At 39.6% G+C, this 21,652-nt stretch overlaps 1 protein-coding gene across 1 annotated transcript; it reads left to right on the top strand.

Annotated features, from left to right (window-relative positions):
- Positions 1-14: 14 nt before the first annotated feature.
- Positions 15-3,929, top strand: LOC127784322 (deoxyhypusine synthase-like). Its single transcript, XM_052311544.1, has 7 exons — positions 15-387; positions 971-1,138; positions 1,292-1,510; positions 2,028-2,111; positions 2,643-2,748; positions 2,825-3,060; positions 3,531-3,929. Exons 1-7 carry the CDS (start codon positions 142-144, stop codon positions 3,615-3,617), a joined length of 1,146 nt encoding a protein of 381 aa, XP_052167504.1. The 5' UTR covers positions 15-141; the 3' UTR covers positions 3,618-3,929.
- The last annotated feature ends 17,723 nt before the right edge of the window (positions 3,930-21,652 follow it).

Raw genomic sequence — 21,652 nt, 5'->3', positions numbered from 1 at the left:
AGGAGTCGCAGCGCAGGGCTGAGTTCGAAGTAGATTGACGCTGAACCTCTGATTCTTCTTTTGCACATTTTTTTTTCTCGGGAAAAAGTAATTCGAAGCTGATAGCTCGCGGCGGCGGCGGCGGCGGCGGCTTCGCGGGCGATGGCCTGGGAAGGAGGCAGCGGCGGCTCGGGAGGAGGAGGAGCGCGCGACATGGACGCGCTGCAGGGCGTGCGCTCGATCGTGCTGAAGCCCTCGGAGTCCCTCGACGAGGGGCGGTTCACGAGGATCGCCGGCGCCGACTTCAACGACGCCGGACTCGGGCTCTCCGGGATGCTCGCGTCGCTCGCCACCACTGGATTCCAGGCCTCTAACCTCGGCGACGCCGTTGACGTCGTCAACCAGATGGTAACGTTACTACTCCCTTGCTGCCTTTTTTAGTACAATTCATGATAGAGATGAGGCAGATTGGGGGATACTGTAGCTTGAAATTGTTGTGGTTCTGGATCTGTGGAGCTTCTGATGAAGTGCATTTTGGACTAGATAGGGCCTATTGCTGTGTTGTTGGTGTACTCGGAGAGTAGGAGGTGAAGCCATAGCTATGCCTGCTGTAAAATAAAATGGGAACCTTGCAGCTATTGTTCATCCTAAAGCTAACACTCTACTGTTGGTTTTCTCGATAATTTCTGTGAAACGAAACCGTTATTAGTAGATTGGAATGGAGTAGATGTATAAAAAAAAATGCTACACACTTTTTTTATTTACATCGTGAATTTATTGGACAAATTCAAACTGTATATATTTGAGTTTTCTCTTGTATAACCTGGAGGTAATCCAGATGAAAAAAAAATATCTCTGTTATAATCTTACATGTGTGTTCCTTAATTTTTTTCCCCATCTTCATGCTTGTACTGATTTTTCTACATGCCTAAGAGGTTACTAATTCCTATATTTCCTAACCCTTTCTTTTCTGTACTTGAATACATTGAAGTTAGAATGGAGGCTGTCCCATGAGAAGCCACGTGAGGACTGTGATGAACCTGAGCTTGACCCTACATATAGAGAATCTGTGAAGTGCAAAATATTCCTGGGATTCACCTCAAACCTTGTCTCTTCTGGCATTCGGGATGTTGTCCGTTTTCTAGTTCAGCATCACATGGTGAATACTCCACTTTTTTAATTTCCTTTTATTAACTGGTTTGTTAGACACGTTTTGGCATGCTTTTGGTAACATACTAGCATTATTAAAAGGATTGAGATCTCATCCCTATGATTTAGCTAATTCCCTATGGAAAAAAAATGTGTTATTTAGGTTGATGTTATTGTTACGACTGCTGGTGGTATAGAGGAGGATCTCATCAAATGTCTTGCTCCTACTTACAGAGGGGATTTTTCTTTACCTGGAACGCTGCTGCGGTCAAAGGGATTGAATCGGATTGGAAATCTATTGGTTCCTAATGATAACTACTGCAAGTTTGAGAACTGGATCATGCCAATTTTTTACCAGATGTTACAAGAGCAATCCAGGGAGGTACTATAACATTTTTCTTCTGGCTGAAGCCCAGTAGATTGCAACAAGGTGTTTGATTCTATATGACGCACATGTGCTTATGGCTCATTAGCTATAAAGTGGAGGCATCATGTAGGGGGCAGTAATATGAAAAGGCCTAACTTATAGTGCTTAGAAATCCACTAATGTAATGGTACAAAAAGGTTGTCATTATTTGAACCAGTCTTCATTAGCTCCGTTTCAAGTTGGCCTCCGTGAATTTACGTAGTAATGGTACATGAATAAATCCATAATCCAAATAGCACTGAAATATGAGGTTACCAGGTATAGTTTCTGTACAACTGGTCACTTGCCAAGAATCAATAAGGAAAAGGTTCCACACTGGTAGATATGTTTTGTAAGCTTTACTGCTATGCCCTTGATGTCCAACTATTCAATTATCAGATATGCGTCTTTCTTTCAGAAGCAACTCTTCCAACTACTTTTGTGCTTCTCTCTCTTCTGTTCATGAAGCGCAATCAGTTTTACTTACCTGCAGAATGTTTGGACACCATCGAAGGTCATTGGCCGTCTTGGCAAAGAAATAAACGATGAAAGTTCCTACCTTTATTGGGCATATAAGGTAACATATTTATTAACTCACCTGCATATCCTTGCAAAGTGCAAGTGGGAGAACAAACCATCAATCCTGTTCATAAAGCCCCTGCATCTTTATCTTGAGTACACTACACAATGATATACTAGGTAGTCTTGTTGAATTTTTTTTCAGAGTTCCCTTAAAAACAAACAAATAAACTATATTATTATTTGAGTTATTTTTGTATGTATTAATGTTGTCTAAATGTGGAAACTCCTCATAATAGTGCCATATGTACATCTTTTCCCCTAGGAACTAGTGTGCCACCATCCTTAAAGTTGTGCTTACTGATGTTAATCTAATGTACTTGGTGTCCATATTTGAAGCTTTATTTTGACTTTTAGAGTTATAGTTGAGTGGATTTGATCAAGATACTTGTTCTTTTCCTCTTGATGTTACAATAGCATGGTATTTTCATGTTCCTTGGTTTAAAATTCATATGGCCAAGTGCAATGTTATGATCTGTAACTCAAAGACTGAAAACGAGACAGTACTGACTCTCCAAATCTTGATCAGAACAATATTCCTGTATACTGCCCAGCATTGACTGATGGATCACTTGGAGACATGCTATTCTGTCATGCAGTTCGCAATCCTGGCCTAATTATTGACATTGTACAAGGCAAGTTGTGTGCTTGGTTTTCTTGCTTTTGCTATCACTTTTGTTTTTCTCATATTATGCTTGAAAAACTTGGCAGATATAAGATTGATGAATGGGGAAGCCATTCATGCAACCCCAAGGAAGACCGGGATTATAGTTCTTGGTGGAGGTCTACCGAAGCATCATATATGCAACGCCAATATGTTTCGCAATGGTGCAGATTTTGTAGTCTATATCAACACAGCTCAAGAATTTGATGGCAGTGATTCTGGAGCACAGCCTGATGAAGCAGTTTCATGGGGAAAGATAAAGGGTTCAGCCAAACCTGTCAAGGTATGTTTCTGTAACTTGAACAATTTTCACATGATCTTTTTAATGTTTTACATACATCTAGGCAGTCAAAAGTGTCTATCAAAGATCATGCTGCACGTAAAAATGCCTTTGTTGATTTCACCTGAGATGAAGTATGTCAATGATCTTGGACTAGATTCTAATCCTAACCATCATAACTTACCTTTATTTATGTGTATAGCTTTTGCTCTGTGTAATACCACATGTGATGCATTAAAGCCTTGAAGCATGCAGCCATTTACTTTTGTTTAATGATTTATGCGATCATGGTTGACATGATTTTGTTTTGCCTGCTATAGAAGATATATGTAAGAAATTATGACACGGCATGATCTATGTAAGAAATTGTGACACGAAAAGATCATATGAATGCACTTTTATTTAATTCAATACATTACGACTGGTTATTACTGTAAAGCCGTATCTTAATACCGCGGCTCTTGGAAATGCAGGTGCACTGTGATGCTACGATCGCTTTCCCGTTACTCGTGGCTGCAACATTCGCACGCAAGCTGCATGATACGAAACAAACCTACTAAATTTTCTGGGTGCTGTGGGCTAAATCGGTCCTTGTCGAACTCCTCACGTTGGGTGTTAGACTGCACGCTTTTTGCAAATGATGCAGTGGCAAGGTCTTGTTGGTACCAACTCACGAACAGTACCGCCCTTCCCAATCATATTTGTTCCTTGTACACTTCATGTTAAACATCAGGTAGCAGCTTTGTTTTTGCCCCCTTTGGCAATTTTGCGTGCTGCAGTGGAGGCTTACATTGTACAATAACTGCAAATTGTGACCGATCGGGTGATTTTGAGTTCTGGTTAGTGCGATACAATAAGTGATATTTTCTCTATTGTTTGCAAGTGCATTTGAGTTAGTTATCGGTTTGCGCCTAGATCTCTCTTCCTCTTCCTCTATCTGGGACGGAAATTGCAATGCATATGACCCAATTGTCTAACCCACGTACAACTGAATTTGATCAATAGTTGTAAACGGTTGCAGTGTGTATAAACATGCTCTCTTTTGGTTGATCTATGATAGCATGTTTTTAGTTGTACAACTCATATGGGCCTCTGGTTTCTGGATATCCCCAGTTGGCCATAGTGCTGTACTGCTGTCCAAATAAGGCAGGCCAAATCGTTGCCGGCCCAGGCACGGCTGTAGCAGGCTGGCTAATGGGCCGGGCCGTGTCTGGGCGGCCACAACGGCAGGGCGTGCCAAAACAAGCATGGCACCGGCACGACTTGGCACTGTCTCGTAAAACAAACGAGGGTACAACTAAGTACAGAATCTTTGGAACTGGAGCTAGCTAGCACGCATGGGCCCCTAATGATCAAGCGACAGTGACCCAAGGAAGCAGTAGCCTCCATTCCAAAGCCTGTGCAAGGCAACATCACAAAGTTGATCACCTCCACAATGATCGGCGACGGCATGCAGCCGCAGGGCAAGTAACCGAGAAAATTTGTCGGTCGTCGATTCCCTCACGCGAGCGTGAAAATGGATGGCCATGATTCGCGCAATCACGCCCGCTAAGCTGATCCCGTCTCCAAGATACTCTCGAAAGACAGATTTTCTCGAGTGAAATAATACGCAATCATAGATAGACACCAAGACATCCCCACGCTAGCTAACTATAGCAGGTTGTCCCGTGTCCACCCTAGTACCCGTCCCAAATTATAGGGCATCACCGTTTTAAGAAAAATCAAACTCGGTAGCTATTAACTAATAATTATATTAACTATATCTACACTAAGTATGTTGTATCACTAGATTAATACTTTAAAGTACTTTCATCTGATACTAATTTTATATTTGTTAAAATACTAGTTAAAGTATGTTATTAAAAACCGTGTAAAAAAATATAGACCTTATAATTGGGGACAGAGTGAGTACGTTATTACTGTCCCACACCGGGAGATTGGTCTCATCTTAGCCGTCCGTGGCCGATGAACGGTCGGGATTTCACGCCGGGAGCAACATAAATTTAAGGTAATCGATTTTTTAGATAATGGAACATAGTATCCCGGCCTAATTTAAGGTAATCGCTGATGATGAATAATAGGTTAGCGTCTCGAGAGTAGAGATTCCATGGGAGAGGGGAAGTGTGTGTGGTGTGGCTGCATGATTGCTCGTGATGCCGGCGATGCAACGCACTGCGGGGCTGCAGCTAGCCTCCTTCTCGTCTCCATCTGAAACAAACTCATCATCAGGAGCATATCATCAATCCGGTGGAGACGATGATCATGACTAACGAGTGGCCGCGCGTCGTTCGAGCTGAGCTCGCCGTGACCGGCCGGCCGGCCGGCCGGCGGGGCCCCCATGTGGCCGCCGGGGTTTCGCTTTACTCCGGCAATCATTGGGCGAGCCGAGAGATCGATGATGCCCCTCTTCTCACGCTTTTTTTTGGCTTGGCTTCTTTATCGTGTTCCGGTTCCCGAGAGGCAGAAACGGCCAGGGACGACAATGACCACGAGCAGTGCTGTAGCTTCGTTCGAGTGGCTGGCGCCAGGTCGGTGTCCGTGATCCGTCTGTCTCAGCTAGCTTCTCGTCCACTGTTCCACGCAAAAAGCTCCCCAAACAGCATGCGTGAGATGCGTACAGTGGCACGTACAGAGTACCACTACTAGACACGGATGTACAGAGAGAACCAGCAAACGATTGATCGACAAATAGATCACACATAGATCGAGCAGAGAGCACGGGTGAAAAAACACAACGGCTGCACAGCCGGTTGGCTACCAGGGTTTACGATTCTGAGATGATCTTCCGTTTCGCGCTATGGCGTAATGACGGTTTTCGTGAAATCCGGCGGAAAGCCGGTAGATTCCGAATAAACTAGCTGGGTGGTCCGCGCAATTACGCGACTAACACCCATATAAAATTATATATTTTTAATATGATTCTATTTAAAATTTATTAAATAGTTATCTCGTTGTCTTAAGATTTTGAAAGACCAAACCTTATTATCCTCGTGTTTCTAATTTCGTAGTTTTTAAAAGACACATCAGTTGCTACCCTTTACTTCTGTTATATTATTTTTTATTAGCTTCCTCGATCTACCATTGTTTCTATTTATTCTCCTTAGAACCTTTATCTAAAAACTTATATTTTTTAGAGTTTATTGTCCTGTTGGGCTTCTTTTTTATAATTTTTAGAAGTTTCGTCAAACGCTGCTATTATACTCCTCTACAACCGTCCACTGTATCTTCTTTTTACTGTCATTGTTATTTTAAAAATCGAACATAATTATTGTTTAGCTTTATTTTGTTACTTTCTAGAAGTTCCGCCAAAACGTTAGTGACTTTGTCACTATATTCCTCTACAGCTCGCCCGCTGCCGCCCTTCTTTAATTTCATTGAGATTTTAAAATCAAACATGATTATCGTTGGGGATTTCTTTTTACTTTTTAGAAGCTTGAACCTTTAAAAATTGAACATTATAGTTTTTAGAGTTTTATTGTCTCGTTGGGTTTCATGTTTTTTATAATTTTTAGAAATCCCGTCAAACGCTGCCACTTTACTCCTCCAGAAGACCCACCAACCATCGCGCGGCTCTACCATTATACTCCTATGCGACCCGCCCGCTGCGTCTCATTTTTACTGTAATTGAGATTTTAAAAATTAAATATGATTATCATTAGGGTTTATTTTTTTTTACTTTCTAGAAGTCCCCGCCAACCGCCTTGACTGATTGCTTCACGACCTACCCGTCGTCTTTCCTTTTAATCGTCATTAGAATTCTATTTGGTCATTTATTAATAGTTTTAGATGTCTCATCAACCGCCACCTCTCTGCTCCACTATAGGCCTATTACTTAATTAATCTCGTCATATGTTTTATATGGTATTTTCTTTCATTTGTCTTATTTTTTTATCACCGGTTTTAGTTATTTATAAATTGTATTCATAGTTGAAATCTTTTTTCTTTTTCTAATTTCAGAATTTATTTTATTTATTATTATGTTCTTTTGATATTTTTATTTTTAATTTTTAATTTCAGTTGTTTCAAAATTATATTCCAACTTTAACTCTCCTTTTAATTTGCCTAATTTCGGATGTTATTTTATTTTTATTCTGAATTTTAATTAATCTATTATGGGGTTCTTATATGTACTCTCATTTCAATATTTCTTATATTAAATTCCGAATTTAAGTTAATTTTAAATTATATTTCTACTTGAACTCTTATTTTCTTTTCTTTTTTCTAATTCAGATTTTTTTATTTTTTTTATTCTGAATTTTAATTAATCTCGTATTGGATTCTCGTATGTACTCTTCTTTCAATATTTCTTATTTCTAATTCCGAATTTCAGCTATTTATAAATTGTATTCCTACTCGAAATCTTCTTTTTTTCTTTTTCTAATTTTGAAATTTATTTTTTATTATTCTGAATTTTAATTAATCATGTATTGGGTTATAAAAATATTCGATAAATTGTATTTATTTTTATCACAAATTTTAGTTATTTATAAATTGTATTCCTAATTAAAATCTTAATTTTATTTTTCTAATTTCAGATTTTTTTTAAAAAAATAGTTAATACCGTATTGTGTTCTTTTAATGTTTTTATTTTTTATTTTCAATTTAAGTTGTTTCAAAATTGTATTCCTACTTGAACTCTATTTTAGTTTTTCTAATTTTGAATATTATATTATTTTTTATTCTAAATTTTAATTAATCTCGTATTGGGTTCTTATGTGGATTCTTCTTTCAATATTTCTTATTTTTAATTTCGAATTTTATCTAATTTTAAATTGTATTCCTACTTGAACTCTTCTTTTATTTTCTTTTGCTAATTTCTGATTTATTTATTTTTATTCTGAATTTTAATTAATCTCGTATTTGGTCCATATGGACTCTTCTTTTAATATTTCTTATTTTTAATTTCGAATTTCAGCTATTTTTAAATTGTATTCCTACTTGGACTCTCATTTTGTTTTCTAATTTTGGATTTTATTTTTCTATTTTGAATTTTGTTTAATCTCGTATTGGGTTCTTATATGGAAACTTCTTTCAATATTGCTTATTTTTAATTCCAAATTTCAGCTATTTTTAAATTGTATTTCTACTTAGACTCTCCTTCCTTTTCTAATTTTTGATTTTATTTTATTATTATTCTGAATTTTAATTAATCACGTATTGGGTTCCTATATGAACTCCTCTTTCCATATTGCTTATTTTTAATTCCAAATTTTAGCTATTTTTAGATTGTACTTTTACTTGGACTCTCTTTTTATTTTTTTCTTTTTCTCCGATTATTGTGGGAATTTCTAGCCTCCACAGCGAACGTGGTGCCTCCTTTCAAGGCTGTTTTAATAATATAATAGATAGATTTCATAAACCAAAATTTGAATATAAATTCCTCGAGTTTATCAATAAGCTCGCGAAAACCTGTTGGCTTAGGCGAGATTCCAAGCGAAATCATCGAAATTTCAATCGGTAACTAGAAAAAAGGTAAACTGAATTTTTTTCCTTTTTTTAATTCATTATTCTTTTCTTTCTTGCTGTAAATTTTAGTAAATATACGGAATACATCAATTTTTTCGAAAATGTATATCCCAATAGATTAAATGAATATCATACTATTTATAAGATTTTATTTGATTTTATTTCTTTTTTATCAATTTAAATTTGAATTTGGATTAAACTCATTGAAATCTCAGACGGCTTCTACTTTCGAGCATCGTCAAAACCTTAAAATTTCGCAAAATTCGATGGACCGGTTTTCGTCGGAATTGTGAACCCTCCCCAACACGCATGCACGCAGTACGTATATAGCAGGAGTACGTTGTGCACTGGTGGAGCTCGTCATTGTCCGGAAGGGCATAAGCCGATGAGCGATCGATCGATGGCGACGGCGAGCACGACGGGATCGGAGGAGCACAAACTAACACACGGCGAATCGCCAGGGAGATATCATATCGTTCGTCAGGTCGGCTAGATCCTCCACACACGCGCACGTGTTGGCACAGTGGCACGGACGCTCACCTCCCACCCACTGATCAACCCACACACCCATCGATCGTGTCCATTTTTCCGCGCATCCGCGCGCGCGCGTCGGTCGCTGACACACGCGCGGCACTCCGAGGGGTCGTCGACGCCGACACGGACGGGATGACGGGTCCCGGGCTCGCGAGTTGCCCTCCTAATGCATCCAGCGTACAGTGTTGTACCAGCGCGCGCGCTAGGCGAGGCGATCGATCAAAAGTCGTCCAAACAGCGGTTGCCTTTGTCCGCGTCGTTGAGGCCAGACGTCCAGCGCCTAGGCCACCGATCCACCGTGGTCTATTCATCCGTACGTGCATCATGCATATGGGGGGGTACGTAGTACGTAGCTGCACGTACGCTTTATCACGGGCTATAGAATTACAAAAGTGTGGCATGCTTTGTAAGGTCGCTCTCCAGCTCCATTTTTCGCAAGCTGGTCAATCACGCTCAAGCGAACAAGCCTCTGGCTGGCTGGCTCCTTTCAAAGTGTGCCCAAATGATTGATCTCTCTCTGCCTGCACGGCTGCATCCCAACCCCTGGCCCTGGCTAGCCGGAGCCCGGTTTGTTCGAGTGATCAGGTCAGAGAGCTCATCGGAATTCAGAAGTCAGATTGCCATCCATCCTGCTGCATGCGGCCGTGGGGCCCACACATCGCGTGGGCCTCGGCAAACCAGCAGCAGCTACTCTCCCAGCCCTCGGCCCCAAAGCTTTGCCCCGGGTGAATCACGAGGGGTGGCGCATAAGGCCATCACCAATACCTCGGCCCGTGTTCCCTAGCACCATTCGTTAGCATTTCCGTCTCCGCGCCCCACCCCCTTATGCGATGGAACACGTCTCTATGCTAGGGAATGTGTCCCTCGCTCGCTTTTGCAGGAACACAGCCGAAGGGGCGTGTTGGGCGCGAGGGTGTGACTTGTGGACACTGTTCCTACCGAAAAATTTCCTCTTCCACCCTCGCCCCTCTCACTCATCGCCCTCACGGCCACCGGCGACGGAAGAGAGAGGGAGGGAGAGAGGCCAACAGCGGCGGCGAGGGTGGAGGGGAGAGGTAAGAGTCGGCAGCGAGAGGGAGAGGGAGACGAGCGGCGGAGACGATGCCGACGACGACAGGGATACGATGTTGGCGGCGACCACGGATCCGCGCGCCGCTCACCGAGCCGTCGGCGCGCTGGGCTGGAGTAGGAGGCGGGGCCGTGGCTCCCCGTGTCCAGATCTCGCTCTGCCGCGTCCTCCTCGCTCCGCTCGCACGGCCACCGTGTCCCACCGTGCGGAGGGAGAGAGAGGAGGGCATCGGTGGCGGGAGAAAGCGGCAACAGCGGCTTGAGAGGGAGAGGAGGGAGGCGGCGACGGTTGCTGGGGAGGGCGAGGAGGGAGGCGCGGCGGCGGTAGAGAGAGGATGAGGGAGAGAGCCATGGCGCATGAGAGAGGGAGAGAGAGGGGAGCGATGAGAGAGAGGGAGGAGTTGCCGAGGGTAGATGAGGAAATTTAATGCGATGACCTTTTGGTAGGGGTACCCATAGATTTTGAGGAACCCATCTAGCTATGGCCTCCATTGTGAGACGATTGTCTATATAAGTGTTTTTAGTTAGTGAGAACACTCAATGAATATCTTAAATCGTAGATGCTCTAATACGCATGAATAAACAAGGTCACATAGGGCTTACAGCAAGGCTCAATGCACGGCACGGCACGGCACGCCATGGCTGGACCGTGGGTGGCTGATTGGGTGGTGGTGATGGCTCACCAAAGAAGTATTTATCACTCTTACGTATTCAATTAAAATTTTTACTATTAAACTAATATATTATAGATACATGAGAACTCATATATCATAAACACGTGAGAACTCACGCGTCACGAATTATGAGTTATAAATTTTTAATTATTATATTTTAAAAGTGATAAATAGTCAAATACCTTGTAGAGTGGAGAAAAAAAAAAGAGATCAAAACTCCCAGCTAAAACAAGGATGCGGATGAGGAGACACCGAGAGAACCAGACAGGCCCCTGGGACCTGGGTGGCTGGGTGAACACGATGCTACTACACGCAGTTCACGCGTCCAGGCCCCGACCGGCCATTAATGGTGCTGGCTTCTACGTGAAGGAAGCGACTCCCACGCCTCACGAGGCCGAGCCAGCCAGACACTGCATCACCGATTCACCGGTGCGCGTGCCGTCGAATCCGAGGAGGAAAGACAAAACCGGTGAATGCGTGCGTGCTTTAGAGCAATGTCAATACTATAGCCCACTGCTGTCTAATAGATTATGGCTAAAGCTAACTACTGGTATAATAGATTGTCTATTAGCTGTCTGCATCTTATAATCAAATAATTAATTATAACATGCACATATCCATGCATGTGATCAGAAATGAATTGTATCCGTGTAGCTATTTGTGTTGTGAGATAAATTTTGTTCACTAAACACCAAGATCATTTCACAGATCATACCAACCAAGTTATATGTTGTATAAAAATTACTATATACAAAGCACTAGTGTTTCGTGGGCAAGAAGCGCTCACGAGGATTATGGCCAAAAAAACAAAAAGGACATGACGCTATTACTGCATCACGTACGAGTATCACTCCAGATGACAGCTGATGACCAGCGTTAATCTTTTCCCCGATGCAGCTTTGAAAGGGAGGAGCCAATGCAAATCAAAGAAGATTCTTCGTCGTTTCAGCATTACAGCCTCATTTCAACGGTTATAAATAACAGTATATATCTCGATCGTACTCTCGCGACTTGTTGTTATCCTGATCAGATCTTGAAGATCGGTAAGGCGATCGATCGACCTGATCAGCAAGTGGATTGTTAGCAGGAGTGGTGGTACAAGCAGGCCGGCACATCCTGCGGCAGGATACTGATATAGGACGCCAAGTTGCCACTTGATAGCTCGAACTTATGAGACAAGGGTTGACATGCTCATGTTGACATTACAGATCATGCATGAGGCATCTGCTACTAGGTGAGAGTAAGCACATTGGAGTGTGGAAGGGACCAACATGTGTGCTATGTCTTCGGCTTGTCCGGACCTCATGCATGTGTATTGCCATAGTTTGAGCTAATTTTGCACGAAAGAAAAATAAATCTTAAGAGGAAATTCATATAGAATACGCACAAGTGTGTACGGACACCTGCAGGTGGTAGAGTTACTTCCTCCGTTCGTTCTAAAGTACTCCCTCCGTTTTTTAATAGATGACGCCGTTGACTTTTTCTCACATTTTTGACCATTCACCTTATTCAAAAATTTTATGCAAATGTATAAGATATAAATCACACTTAAAGTACTATGAGTGATAAAACAACTCATAACAAAATAAATTATAATTACGTAAATTTTTTTAATAAGACGAATGGTCAAACATATGAGAAAAAGTCAACGACGTCATCTATTAAAAAAAAGAGGGAGTATACACTCCCTCCGTCCTTAAAAAAAAGCAATCTAGATGGGGATTTGACCTCACCTAGAACAATGAATCTGGACAACCTCATGTCCAAATTCGTTATACTAAGTGATGTCAAATCACCAACTAGGTTGTCTTTTTTTGGGACAGAGGGAGTAACGCATAACCATCACTAACGTAAATATCAAGAAAAATAATTTAATCACCTCCTCGATTAAATCATCTCAATGCATATAAGCAGTGTGATTGATGTTAATTTGAAGGTAGAAGATTTAAAACAAATCAAAATTTAGAGGAGAAAGAGTTCTGTCTAGTTAATGTATGTCGGTATACACATTTTATATTATGAGATTCGAAGAAAAAATTGGTTGTCTTATATCTTACGACGGAAAAAGTATGAGGTAATTAACTCCTAAACAATACTCCCTCCATAAAAAAAAATCAACTTCTACTGTTTAAATTTTGTCTAAAAAAATCAACTTGTACCATCTTACCTACTCCCAACTAGTAAAATGAGAAGTTTTATCACTTCAATACCCTTTACCTATCTATCACTCTTACTGTTTTTTTAATAACCAAGAGTACTTTAGTCATTCTTTATCTTCACTAATTTTTTGTTAGAATGCTAGAAGTGGATTTTTTTTTATCGGAGTACGTTACAACAGCATACATCCGAAACAATTAGGAGCAGGCTGGGCACGCGTATGGTTAAAATTGTTAAATTTAACAAAACCTCGATATCAGCAAAATCCATGATTAAATTGTCAGGGCACCATGACTTAAGCATGACCAGTGCATTGTGATATTGGCACCATAAATTTTCTAGATCTGCCCCAAGAAATATGTAATCAAAGAATTGGCGCAGTTCACCCGGAATATTTAGCCTGACAGCAGGTGATCACGTTGACATGTTTAGGCTGTGTGGTTTGATCATGGTCGGTGCTTAATTAGGTTAATACAAACGATAGTACGTACTGCATGCAGACGTGCAGACGTGATTCCCGGAGAACGATGCTCACGCGCAGGAGCCAGGAGCAAACCGACCGTCTGCCGGTGAGATGCGTATATCGTACAAATAATTACATATGGCAACGTGCTTGGTAGGCTATCGCTTAACCATCCTGTTCATAACTTAATTAGAACAGCAATTAATTTCTCGGTTAATATCAGTGAAAATACAGGTTAATGATCGATAAAATTAAATAACGGGACTTATTATATTGTAATAGCATATAAATAAAGTACAATCAATTAATTAAGACACAAAAGAACATCTAAGATGGTACTGATGCACCACACAGGACAGTGACGCAGCCATGATCGTACATAGAACAGATGCACCGCAGAGGACAAAGACATAGCCATAATCACACATAGAACACACTCATATCAAACCATAGTAAGGAGGTCACAAAACTAGCATCGCACGAATCGTGTCAAGCGAGTTAGCGGAGGAGATGAATAGTCATTACACGAGCGAGGTGGCAAGTTTAGTAGTAAAGACGAAACTAGTGGAGAAACCATCTTTACCCGGTCGAACAAAAACCACAATAATCCTAGTTGCAATAAAAATCGGGACTAAAGATGGTTTTTAGTCCCGGTTTATAAGCAGAATGGGACTACACGATCTTTAGTCCCGGTTGGTGTTACGCTGTCAGGGCCCTCCAGGATCTTTAGTCCCGATTTGTATTATCAACCGGGAGTAAAGATCACGATGATTTTTAGTTCCGGTTGGTGTTTCTAACCGGTACTAAATATCAAAACGCTACTCATCCTCTTTTCCCGTCTACACAAACTTCTCTCTCTTCATCTCTAATCCTTATCTCTTTCATTCCTCCTTATTTCTTTTCTTTCCTTATCCCTAGTCGTGTGTGGCTGAGTAGTGCGTAGGAGGAGGGGGAGGGCGGGCCGGACAGCGGCCTGCGCGGCGGCGGCTGGGGAGATGGCAGCGGCTGAGCCGGCTAGCGGCTTCGCTTTCTTTCCTTTTTTTTTTTTGAAGATTTTGTGATCCATTGTATGGATTGAGATGGAGAATTTGTGATTCATTGTATGGATTGAGATGTATAATTTCTTTTTTGAGAATATGTGATTCGTCGCATGGATCTGTGATGTATATGATTTGTGTATTTGGGATGTTACTTTGATTTGGAGTTTGATTTGGGATGTATAATCTATAGTGTATACGATTTGTGTATTTGGGATGTTACTTTGATTTGGAGTTTAATTTGGGGATATGCATCCCACCCAATTTGGGAGAAAATAAGTTAGAGATTAAGTAGTAAGTAGCAATAAATGAAACAAAAAGAAAATAACTGGGACTGCCGCTCCCATCTACACCAACCGGGATTAAAGATCGATCTTTAGTCCCGGGTATTTGAACCGGACTAAAGATAGGGATTTTTAGTCCCGGATTTGTAGTGGGTTACGAACCGGGACTAAAAACAATTTCTCCACCAGTGCGAGATGACAATTGGTGATGATATAGGGGTGTGGGGGCGGCGTGGACCATATATAGTTGGCCAATCGCCCCACCCTATGCCCTATGGGTGTGTCCATCCCTGATTAATATATGTTTTTTCAATTATACACACATGTGCACGTTGCATATATATCCTGTCATAACTTGTATAACAAATACCATTCACGCATGCACATATATCATATGTGCACCCTTTCTTACATGCACTCAACGGGTAGAGAGATCGATACTAGGTAAATCCATAAACCTTAAAAAGAGTCATATGGTCATTAGTGTATATCATACATTTTGTAAGAAACATCTTATTTTTTTAATAATGTATAGAAATTCGGTTTCTATATCCGCACGTGGATAGACATAGTTAAAACACCAATGTTTCATAAATTAATTCATTAATTAAGAGGTGTATAAGGAAGACCTAAAAATATGATCCATAATAAATTATTCGCTTGAAAGGAACCACTTGAGTAATAGACTCGTAGATGCATATATAATTCCAATTATCATGGTTCAAATCCCAATTGATCACTACAAATATTATACACACACAAATGATTTAATATTCCTTTTTAAATTTGAAATTTAAGTTAGTTTTAAATTATATTTCTACTTGAACTCTCATTTTTCTTTTTCTTATTTCAGAATTTATTTTAGTTTCTATTCTGAATTTTAATTAAGCTCATATATATTGGGTTCTAGATGGTCTTTTCTTTTAATATTCATTATTTCTATTCTGAATTATAGTTATTCCTAAATTTTATTTCTACTTGAACTCTTATCTTTGTTTTCTATTTTTCTAATTTATTATTTAAAAATCAGGATTTAATTAACCTCATGTTGTATTTTAGATTGATTGTTCTTTTAATACCCCTTATTTTCATTCCCAATTTCAATTATTTTTATATTGTATCCCTACTAAAAATCTTTTTTTATTTTGTCATTTTGGAAATTATTATTTTTTAATTCAAATCTTAATTAATTATCATTTGGTATTCTGGATGGATTGTTATTTCAATATTCTGAATTTCAGTTATTTCTAAATTGTATTTCTACTTGAACTCTTATTTTTTTTCTCTGATTGATGTTAGAATTTCTAGCCTCCACAATGAACATGGTACTTTGAATTCTTTTAAAACCATTTTAATAATATAATAAATTTAATGAGATCAAGGATGTGTCTGTGCCTTTGGTTTTCCTCTCTTTAAGCGTGTGTTAGAGGTACATTCGAGATGTGTGAGCATGGTGTTGTATACTTGTGTGTGCATCTGCCATATAATTGAAAAAAAAAATCACTTGTAGTACTTTACACTCACACTATCTATATCAATATATGAGTTTATATGGTCATCTCTTATATATTGAAAAAGAGTTTACATCATTATTGCACACGTAGCCATCAGCTTGCGCCAGATAAATAAATCCCTGATATATAACACTTAATCATTTCAGCCGCAACTCGCAGCTTAATCTCAGTTAAATAATCACAACGGCAAAATGTGTCATGATGCCGGTGCATATGCCCTACAAAAAGAACCAAAGAGTTGGGCTTTCGGTTTTTAGGAGGGGGATGGCTAGCTACATGCATATTTACATTCTGCTACAGCCTTTGTGATAGCTGATCGATGGAGAGATGCATGTGACCTATCTTTGGTTGCTTACAACAACTTGAGATGTTACCTTTCTAATTAGCTAATCATTAGCAGTTAATGATGCGCATCTTGATTAACTTCTTGATAGACCACTTTGGCCTATATCAGGGTCCTCAAAAACCATACTCCTGCACAGAATTAATTGCAAATTGTTGGACCACTATTGGTCGTTCCCATCCACAAGAACCTGGCTCACCGTACATACATTTTTCCCTGTTAGAAGAAAGACGGAAACGCATAATAAAAAGGACATGACTACACAGCTAATGGTAGCTGGTTTGTCTAAACCAGCTATCACTCTATCTATAAGAGACTCTATCCACCTATACTTCAAATAAAATTTTCTCTTAAACTACTCATCCGATCTACGATCCGATTACACCATTGTGTTCGTAATAATTAAATCTTTATAACAAGATCTCACATGATTATATTTTGATGAAAAATCATAAATTTCTTTTATGATATATCTAAATTACTTTTAGATTTCACTAAGTTACTTCTTAGACATATAAAAGTAAATTCAGCCAAGCCTAAAGATAATTTATATATATTATAGAAGTAACTTAGAACAAAAGAAAGTAACTTTAATCCATGCATTTTTCATTGGACATGACTACACAACTAGTCGTAGCTGGTTTATACTCCATCTAGTGTCTCCTTTCAATTTGAAAAATGCAATAGTATGTATCTTATGTGTGTTGAAGTTAACATTGAACTTACTTTTAAAATTTGTTAAACCTATGTGTGTTGATCTGTACTGATTAAATAAAGTTTTCTATATAAATTCATATTTTATCCCTACAATGAATTTACTTCTAATGTCGTGACAAAGTTACTTCCATTTTGTTTTAAGTTACTTTTATAATATATATAAATTACTTTTAGACTTTATTAAATTTACTTTTATATGTCTAAGAAGTAATTTAGTCAAATCTAAAAGTAACTTATATATATGATAAAAGTAACTTACGTATATAATAAAAGTAATTTACAAATATAAATATTTTTTCATCGTAATATAATCATGTAAGATCTTGTTGTGAAGATTTAATTGTAACGAACACAATGGTGTAATTGGATTGTAGATCGAATAAGTAATTTGAGAGAAAATTTTATTTGAAGAGAAAAAAAAGGCATACATGTCTATCTCAGTCCTTCCTGCTACGTGGGTGTGTCAGCCTCTCTACAGTCAAATACTAGTGGAGAAAGCGATAACGTAAGCCGAAAATAAATAGATAGTGAGATCGGACGGTCGGAGGTGCGTCGCGCGATTAGACTAAAACGAGAGCGCACACTGTTTAGATTTTACGTAATAAAAAGAGGTTAAGGCTAAACTCAAGATCTCGCTAGTTGCTAGCCGTCCATTTCGTAACACTCCAATCGAAAACTTTAGCTGATCTGATTAGCAGTAGCACGAATGTGAAGGACAGTAATTCGCTCCAGTTCCATATATGTATTAATTTCCTGTCGTTTTAAACATTACCTCATTTACTCACGAGTACTCACGAGTGATTATTTAAGGTGTCTATTTACTAAGGCCATTCCCAACCCAAACGCTTAGATAGTTCCCATAAACTCCACATCATTAAGAAACTAGTACTAGACACTACTTTTCCAATACGAACACCACTATCCATACTTAAATTTAATGCTACTTATCTCACATGATATTTTGGATGTTGTGTAGAAACTATGTCTCATGCAAGACATGGCTTCCTTCTCTTTCCTCATTTATTCACTTGCCACATCATTTTTCATCCTAAGTGGCAGTCTATTTAATGCTATGAATACCATACTAGTCATTGGGTTGGGAATGGCCTAAGTAGTAGTCTCTCCGTATTTTAATGTATGATGTTGTTGACTTTTTACCAATATTTAACCATTCATTTGTTTCAAAAAATTTATGTAATTATTATTTATTTTATTGTGACTTGATTTATTATTAAATGTTATTTAAGCATGACATAAATATTTTTATATTTGCACAAAATTTTTAAATAAAAAGAATGGTCAAATGTTGGTAAAAAAAATCAACGACGTCATACATTAAAATACGGAGGGAGTACATTTTAAGCATAGGAGAGATGTCGTTGGAGAAACAACAACTTTTCATTAACTATATAAGAGTAAACTCATCCAAAATGTTTATACTCCCTCAATTCCAAAATATAAGGTACAAATACTTTTTAAAGTTGTTTCATAATATAAGACGTGCATGCATGCATATAATTAATTAGCATGTTCTCTCCTCTAAATTATTATTATTTTAAATTATACACTCACAAGATCTTTAATTCTATTGGTTGCATGTATTGTACTAGTTAGGGTGGTTCATGATAATGATGTGATATTAATTATTTCTTGGTTTTGGGTTATGGGTGGTTATGCCTTATATTATACTCCTTTCATCTATTTTTGATAGCCATATTTCATCTTGGCACAATGACGAAGAATAAGTAATTCTACTTATCATCCATTCAAACATGCTACTAGTTTTTTTAGAATTACACAGTACAACGCAGGCGCTCATAACACACGCACACTCACCCCTATGAACGCACGCACGCAAACTCTACCCCTATGAGTATCTTCGAAGACTGAGCCAGCAAATCCTGGAGATTGACGAAGTCACCGCAGGCGCCTCGCTGTCGACGGGTATGTCACCTACCATTGAAAGCACAATGCCGTTAAATCTTGGAAAATTCGCTCCCATGGGGAGTCTAACCCAGGACCTAAAGTGCTACTGATGCTCTTATAACCACTAGATTACAAGCCCTTTTCGCTAAACATGCTACTATTTATTCCACTTAAACAAGCGATTCATTAATATTTACATTTCTCGATGCCCATGTAGCCAATCTTGTGTGGAATAATGAAGAGTCACACATTAAATCCGATAAAGTCATTAAGAGGATATGTGGCCGGATTGAAATATATCTATCAAAAGTAAATTATTTAGATTTAGAAATATGTGTATTAAAAATAGATGGAGGGAGTATTAATCTCTCCAACGACAGAGCATTTTCATTATTCATCCTAGTAAAATGCTTCAACGACAAAGGAAATTAATATAGGACTGGAGGGAGGGAGTACAATACGAACTATACAAAGCTATACCCACTTAACTCCTTGATCGAACAAGCTAACCAAAGCACAGTCACATCCCCATGTTACACCCCCCCCCCCCCCCCCCCTCAACCAAACCTCCCTAACACCTGAGTAGTGGCGTATTAATTAGGCCTCTAATTAATCGCGCCTTTCGCACCGTCGGTTTGATGGCGATTTGTTTAATTAATCACTCCCGCCTTACCCACAAAGTTAACCGCCTCCCCCTCGTCGTCGTTTGACTAAGATTCTCCCCCATTAATTAAACCAACCAACCAAAGCACATCGCACATCAGGATTCGATCGACTGACGCCGCATGCGGCACGCGTACACATACACAGTAGGAGTACGTGATTTCCACCATCACCAACCACGCGATCAGGGCGCGCGGTGGTGAACCACCACCACCACCACCATCACCACCGGGACAACGCCCCGCTAGAAACACCGCGGGATCACGAGAGAAAACCACGCGAAAACCCAACCGCGCGCGGCGCGACTGGTGGACGCGCGCGCGTACGCACGCTGCGGCGCCTCGCGTCACATGGCTTGGACCGTGCCACGCCGGTGTCTCGGTTAAAAATTTTTTTGAGAGAGGGCACCGCCACCGCGAGTAGTCTCCGCGACGTATCGTACATTCGTACGTACGTTAGCGCGGCGCGCGCGTGGTTGATCGGCGGAAAAATCAAGCGGCCGGCAGCCGGTTTCGCGGCGTCGGCAACGTAAACGCGGGCGGGCGGGCGCGAGGCCGACGGCGGGGGTCGGCAGGGGCAGCAGAAAGGTGACGGGGCGAGGGAGTATTATAGTGGTACGACGGAGGGGGAGGTCACGGTGGCTTTTGGGCAAAGCTTTTTGTAACATATTGTTATGTGGTGATCCTCCCAATCTTTTTCAGAGCTTGGTCCTCCGAGGTGTGACGTGCTTAGCTAGGGGGGGCTTATCGGCTAAGCAAATAGAGTTTGGCCCATGAAAAGGTGGTTGACACTAGTCACAATGTAGGGAAGCTAAGCTAGCTGTTTTGCTAATCTGCGGATAATTTTTCTTTTGAAAAGCGATATAAGCACAAAAGCTCACAATATACACACACTTATAGCCATAAATACATACATACTTCCTAACCCTGTGAATACCTCTAAAAGTTTGGGCTGACATATGTTGAAATTGACGAAATCGTCACGGATGTCTCGCTATCGATGGTTACGCAATCTAGAATTTAAATCGGGATAAGGGCCGGACTAGTTCTACAAAAGAAAATATAACCAGTTGAAATATGATCAATTTGCAATCAATCATTTTTAATTTGTTAGTTTCTGCTGTTCTTCTGTAGGAACTGTAGAATAGAAAAACCGCTAGCTTTCCGCTGCTCTAGTGTTAATCTGATTCCAAGCGAATATTAATACACTACTTGACCGATTCAAGATCAGATAAAAACAGCTACTGTTTTTTTTAAAACTGTGATGCTCAACCTAGAGGGGATTTTAAACCTGTGAGAGAATGTGTTCTCCTTTTTTTACGCAATGTTCAAATAATTATGAAAAAAATATGATATGACTAGAAATCATAGATCATTGTACATATATGTTACATATTCCTCACAACCATGCAAGATCGAATTTATTTTACACATGGAGAAGGAGAAGTTGATTGAATGTGTTCTTGTATATTTGTGAACTGATAATGACACAACCATCAATGTTTTATCTTCTTTTTTTTGCCACTATTTTTTCCACAAGAAAAGATGAGTGCATACACGCTTGTGCTTAAAATAATAGCTCCATCAATTTCCTTGCTACTTAAAATTCAGATTCACTTTCCAAAATGTGTTCTTCCAATAAAGTACTTCTCCGTGGATTTTTCTGATCTGACATTCTGTTCAAGTATTTAGCATATATTCCTTTGGTCCTGTGAAGTACACATTTCATGGACGTCCCTCTCCTCTCTGC

This window comes from Oryza glaberrima, chromosome 9 (genome assembly GCF_000147395.1).
Source record: "Oryza glaberrima chromosome 9, OglaRS2, whole genome shotgun sequence".
NCBI lineage: Eukaryota > Viridiplantae > Streptophyta > Magnoliopsida > Poales > Poaceae > Oryza > Oryza glaberrima.
Note: the sequence above shows the minus strand (reverse complement) of the source record. Positions and strands in the feature narration are given on the sequence as shown.

Excerpts from the sequence above, each read along its gene's own strand:
- LOC127784322 (XM_052311544.1), top strand. The coding sequence starts at position 142 with ATGGCCTGGGAAGGAGGCAGCGGCGGCTCGGGAGGAGGAGGAGCGCGC. Across the intron at positions 388-970 it reads TTGACGTCGTCAACCAGATG|TTAGAATGGAGGCTGTCCCA; the intron begins GTAACGTTACTA and ends AATACATTGAAG. Across the intron at positions 1,139-1,291 it reads TTCTAGTTCAGCATCACATG|GTTGATGTTATTGTTACGAC; the intron begins GTGAATACTCCA and ends TGTGTTATTTAG.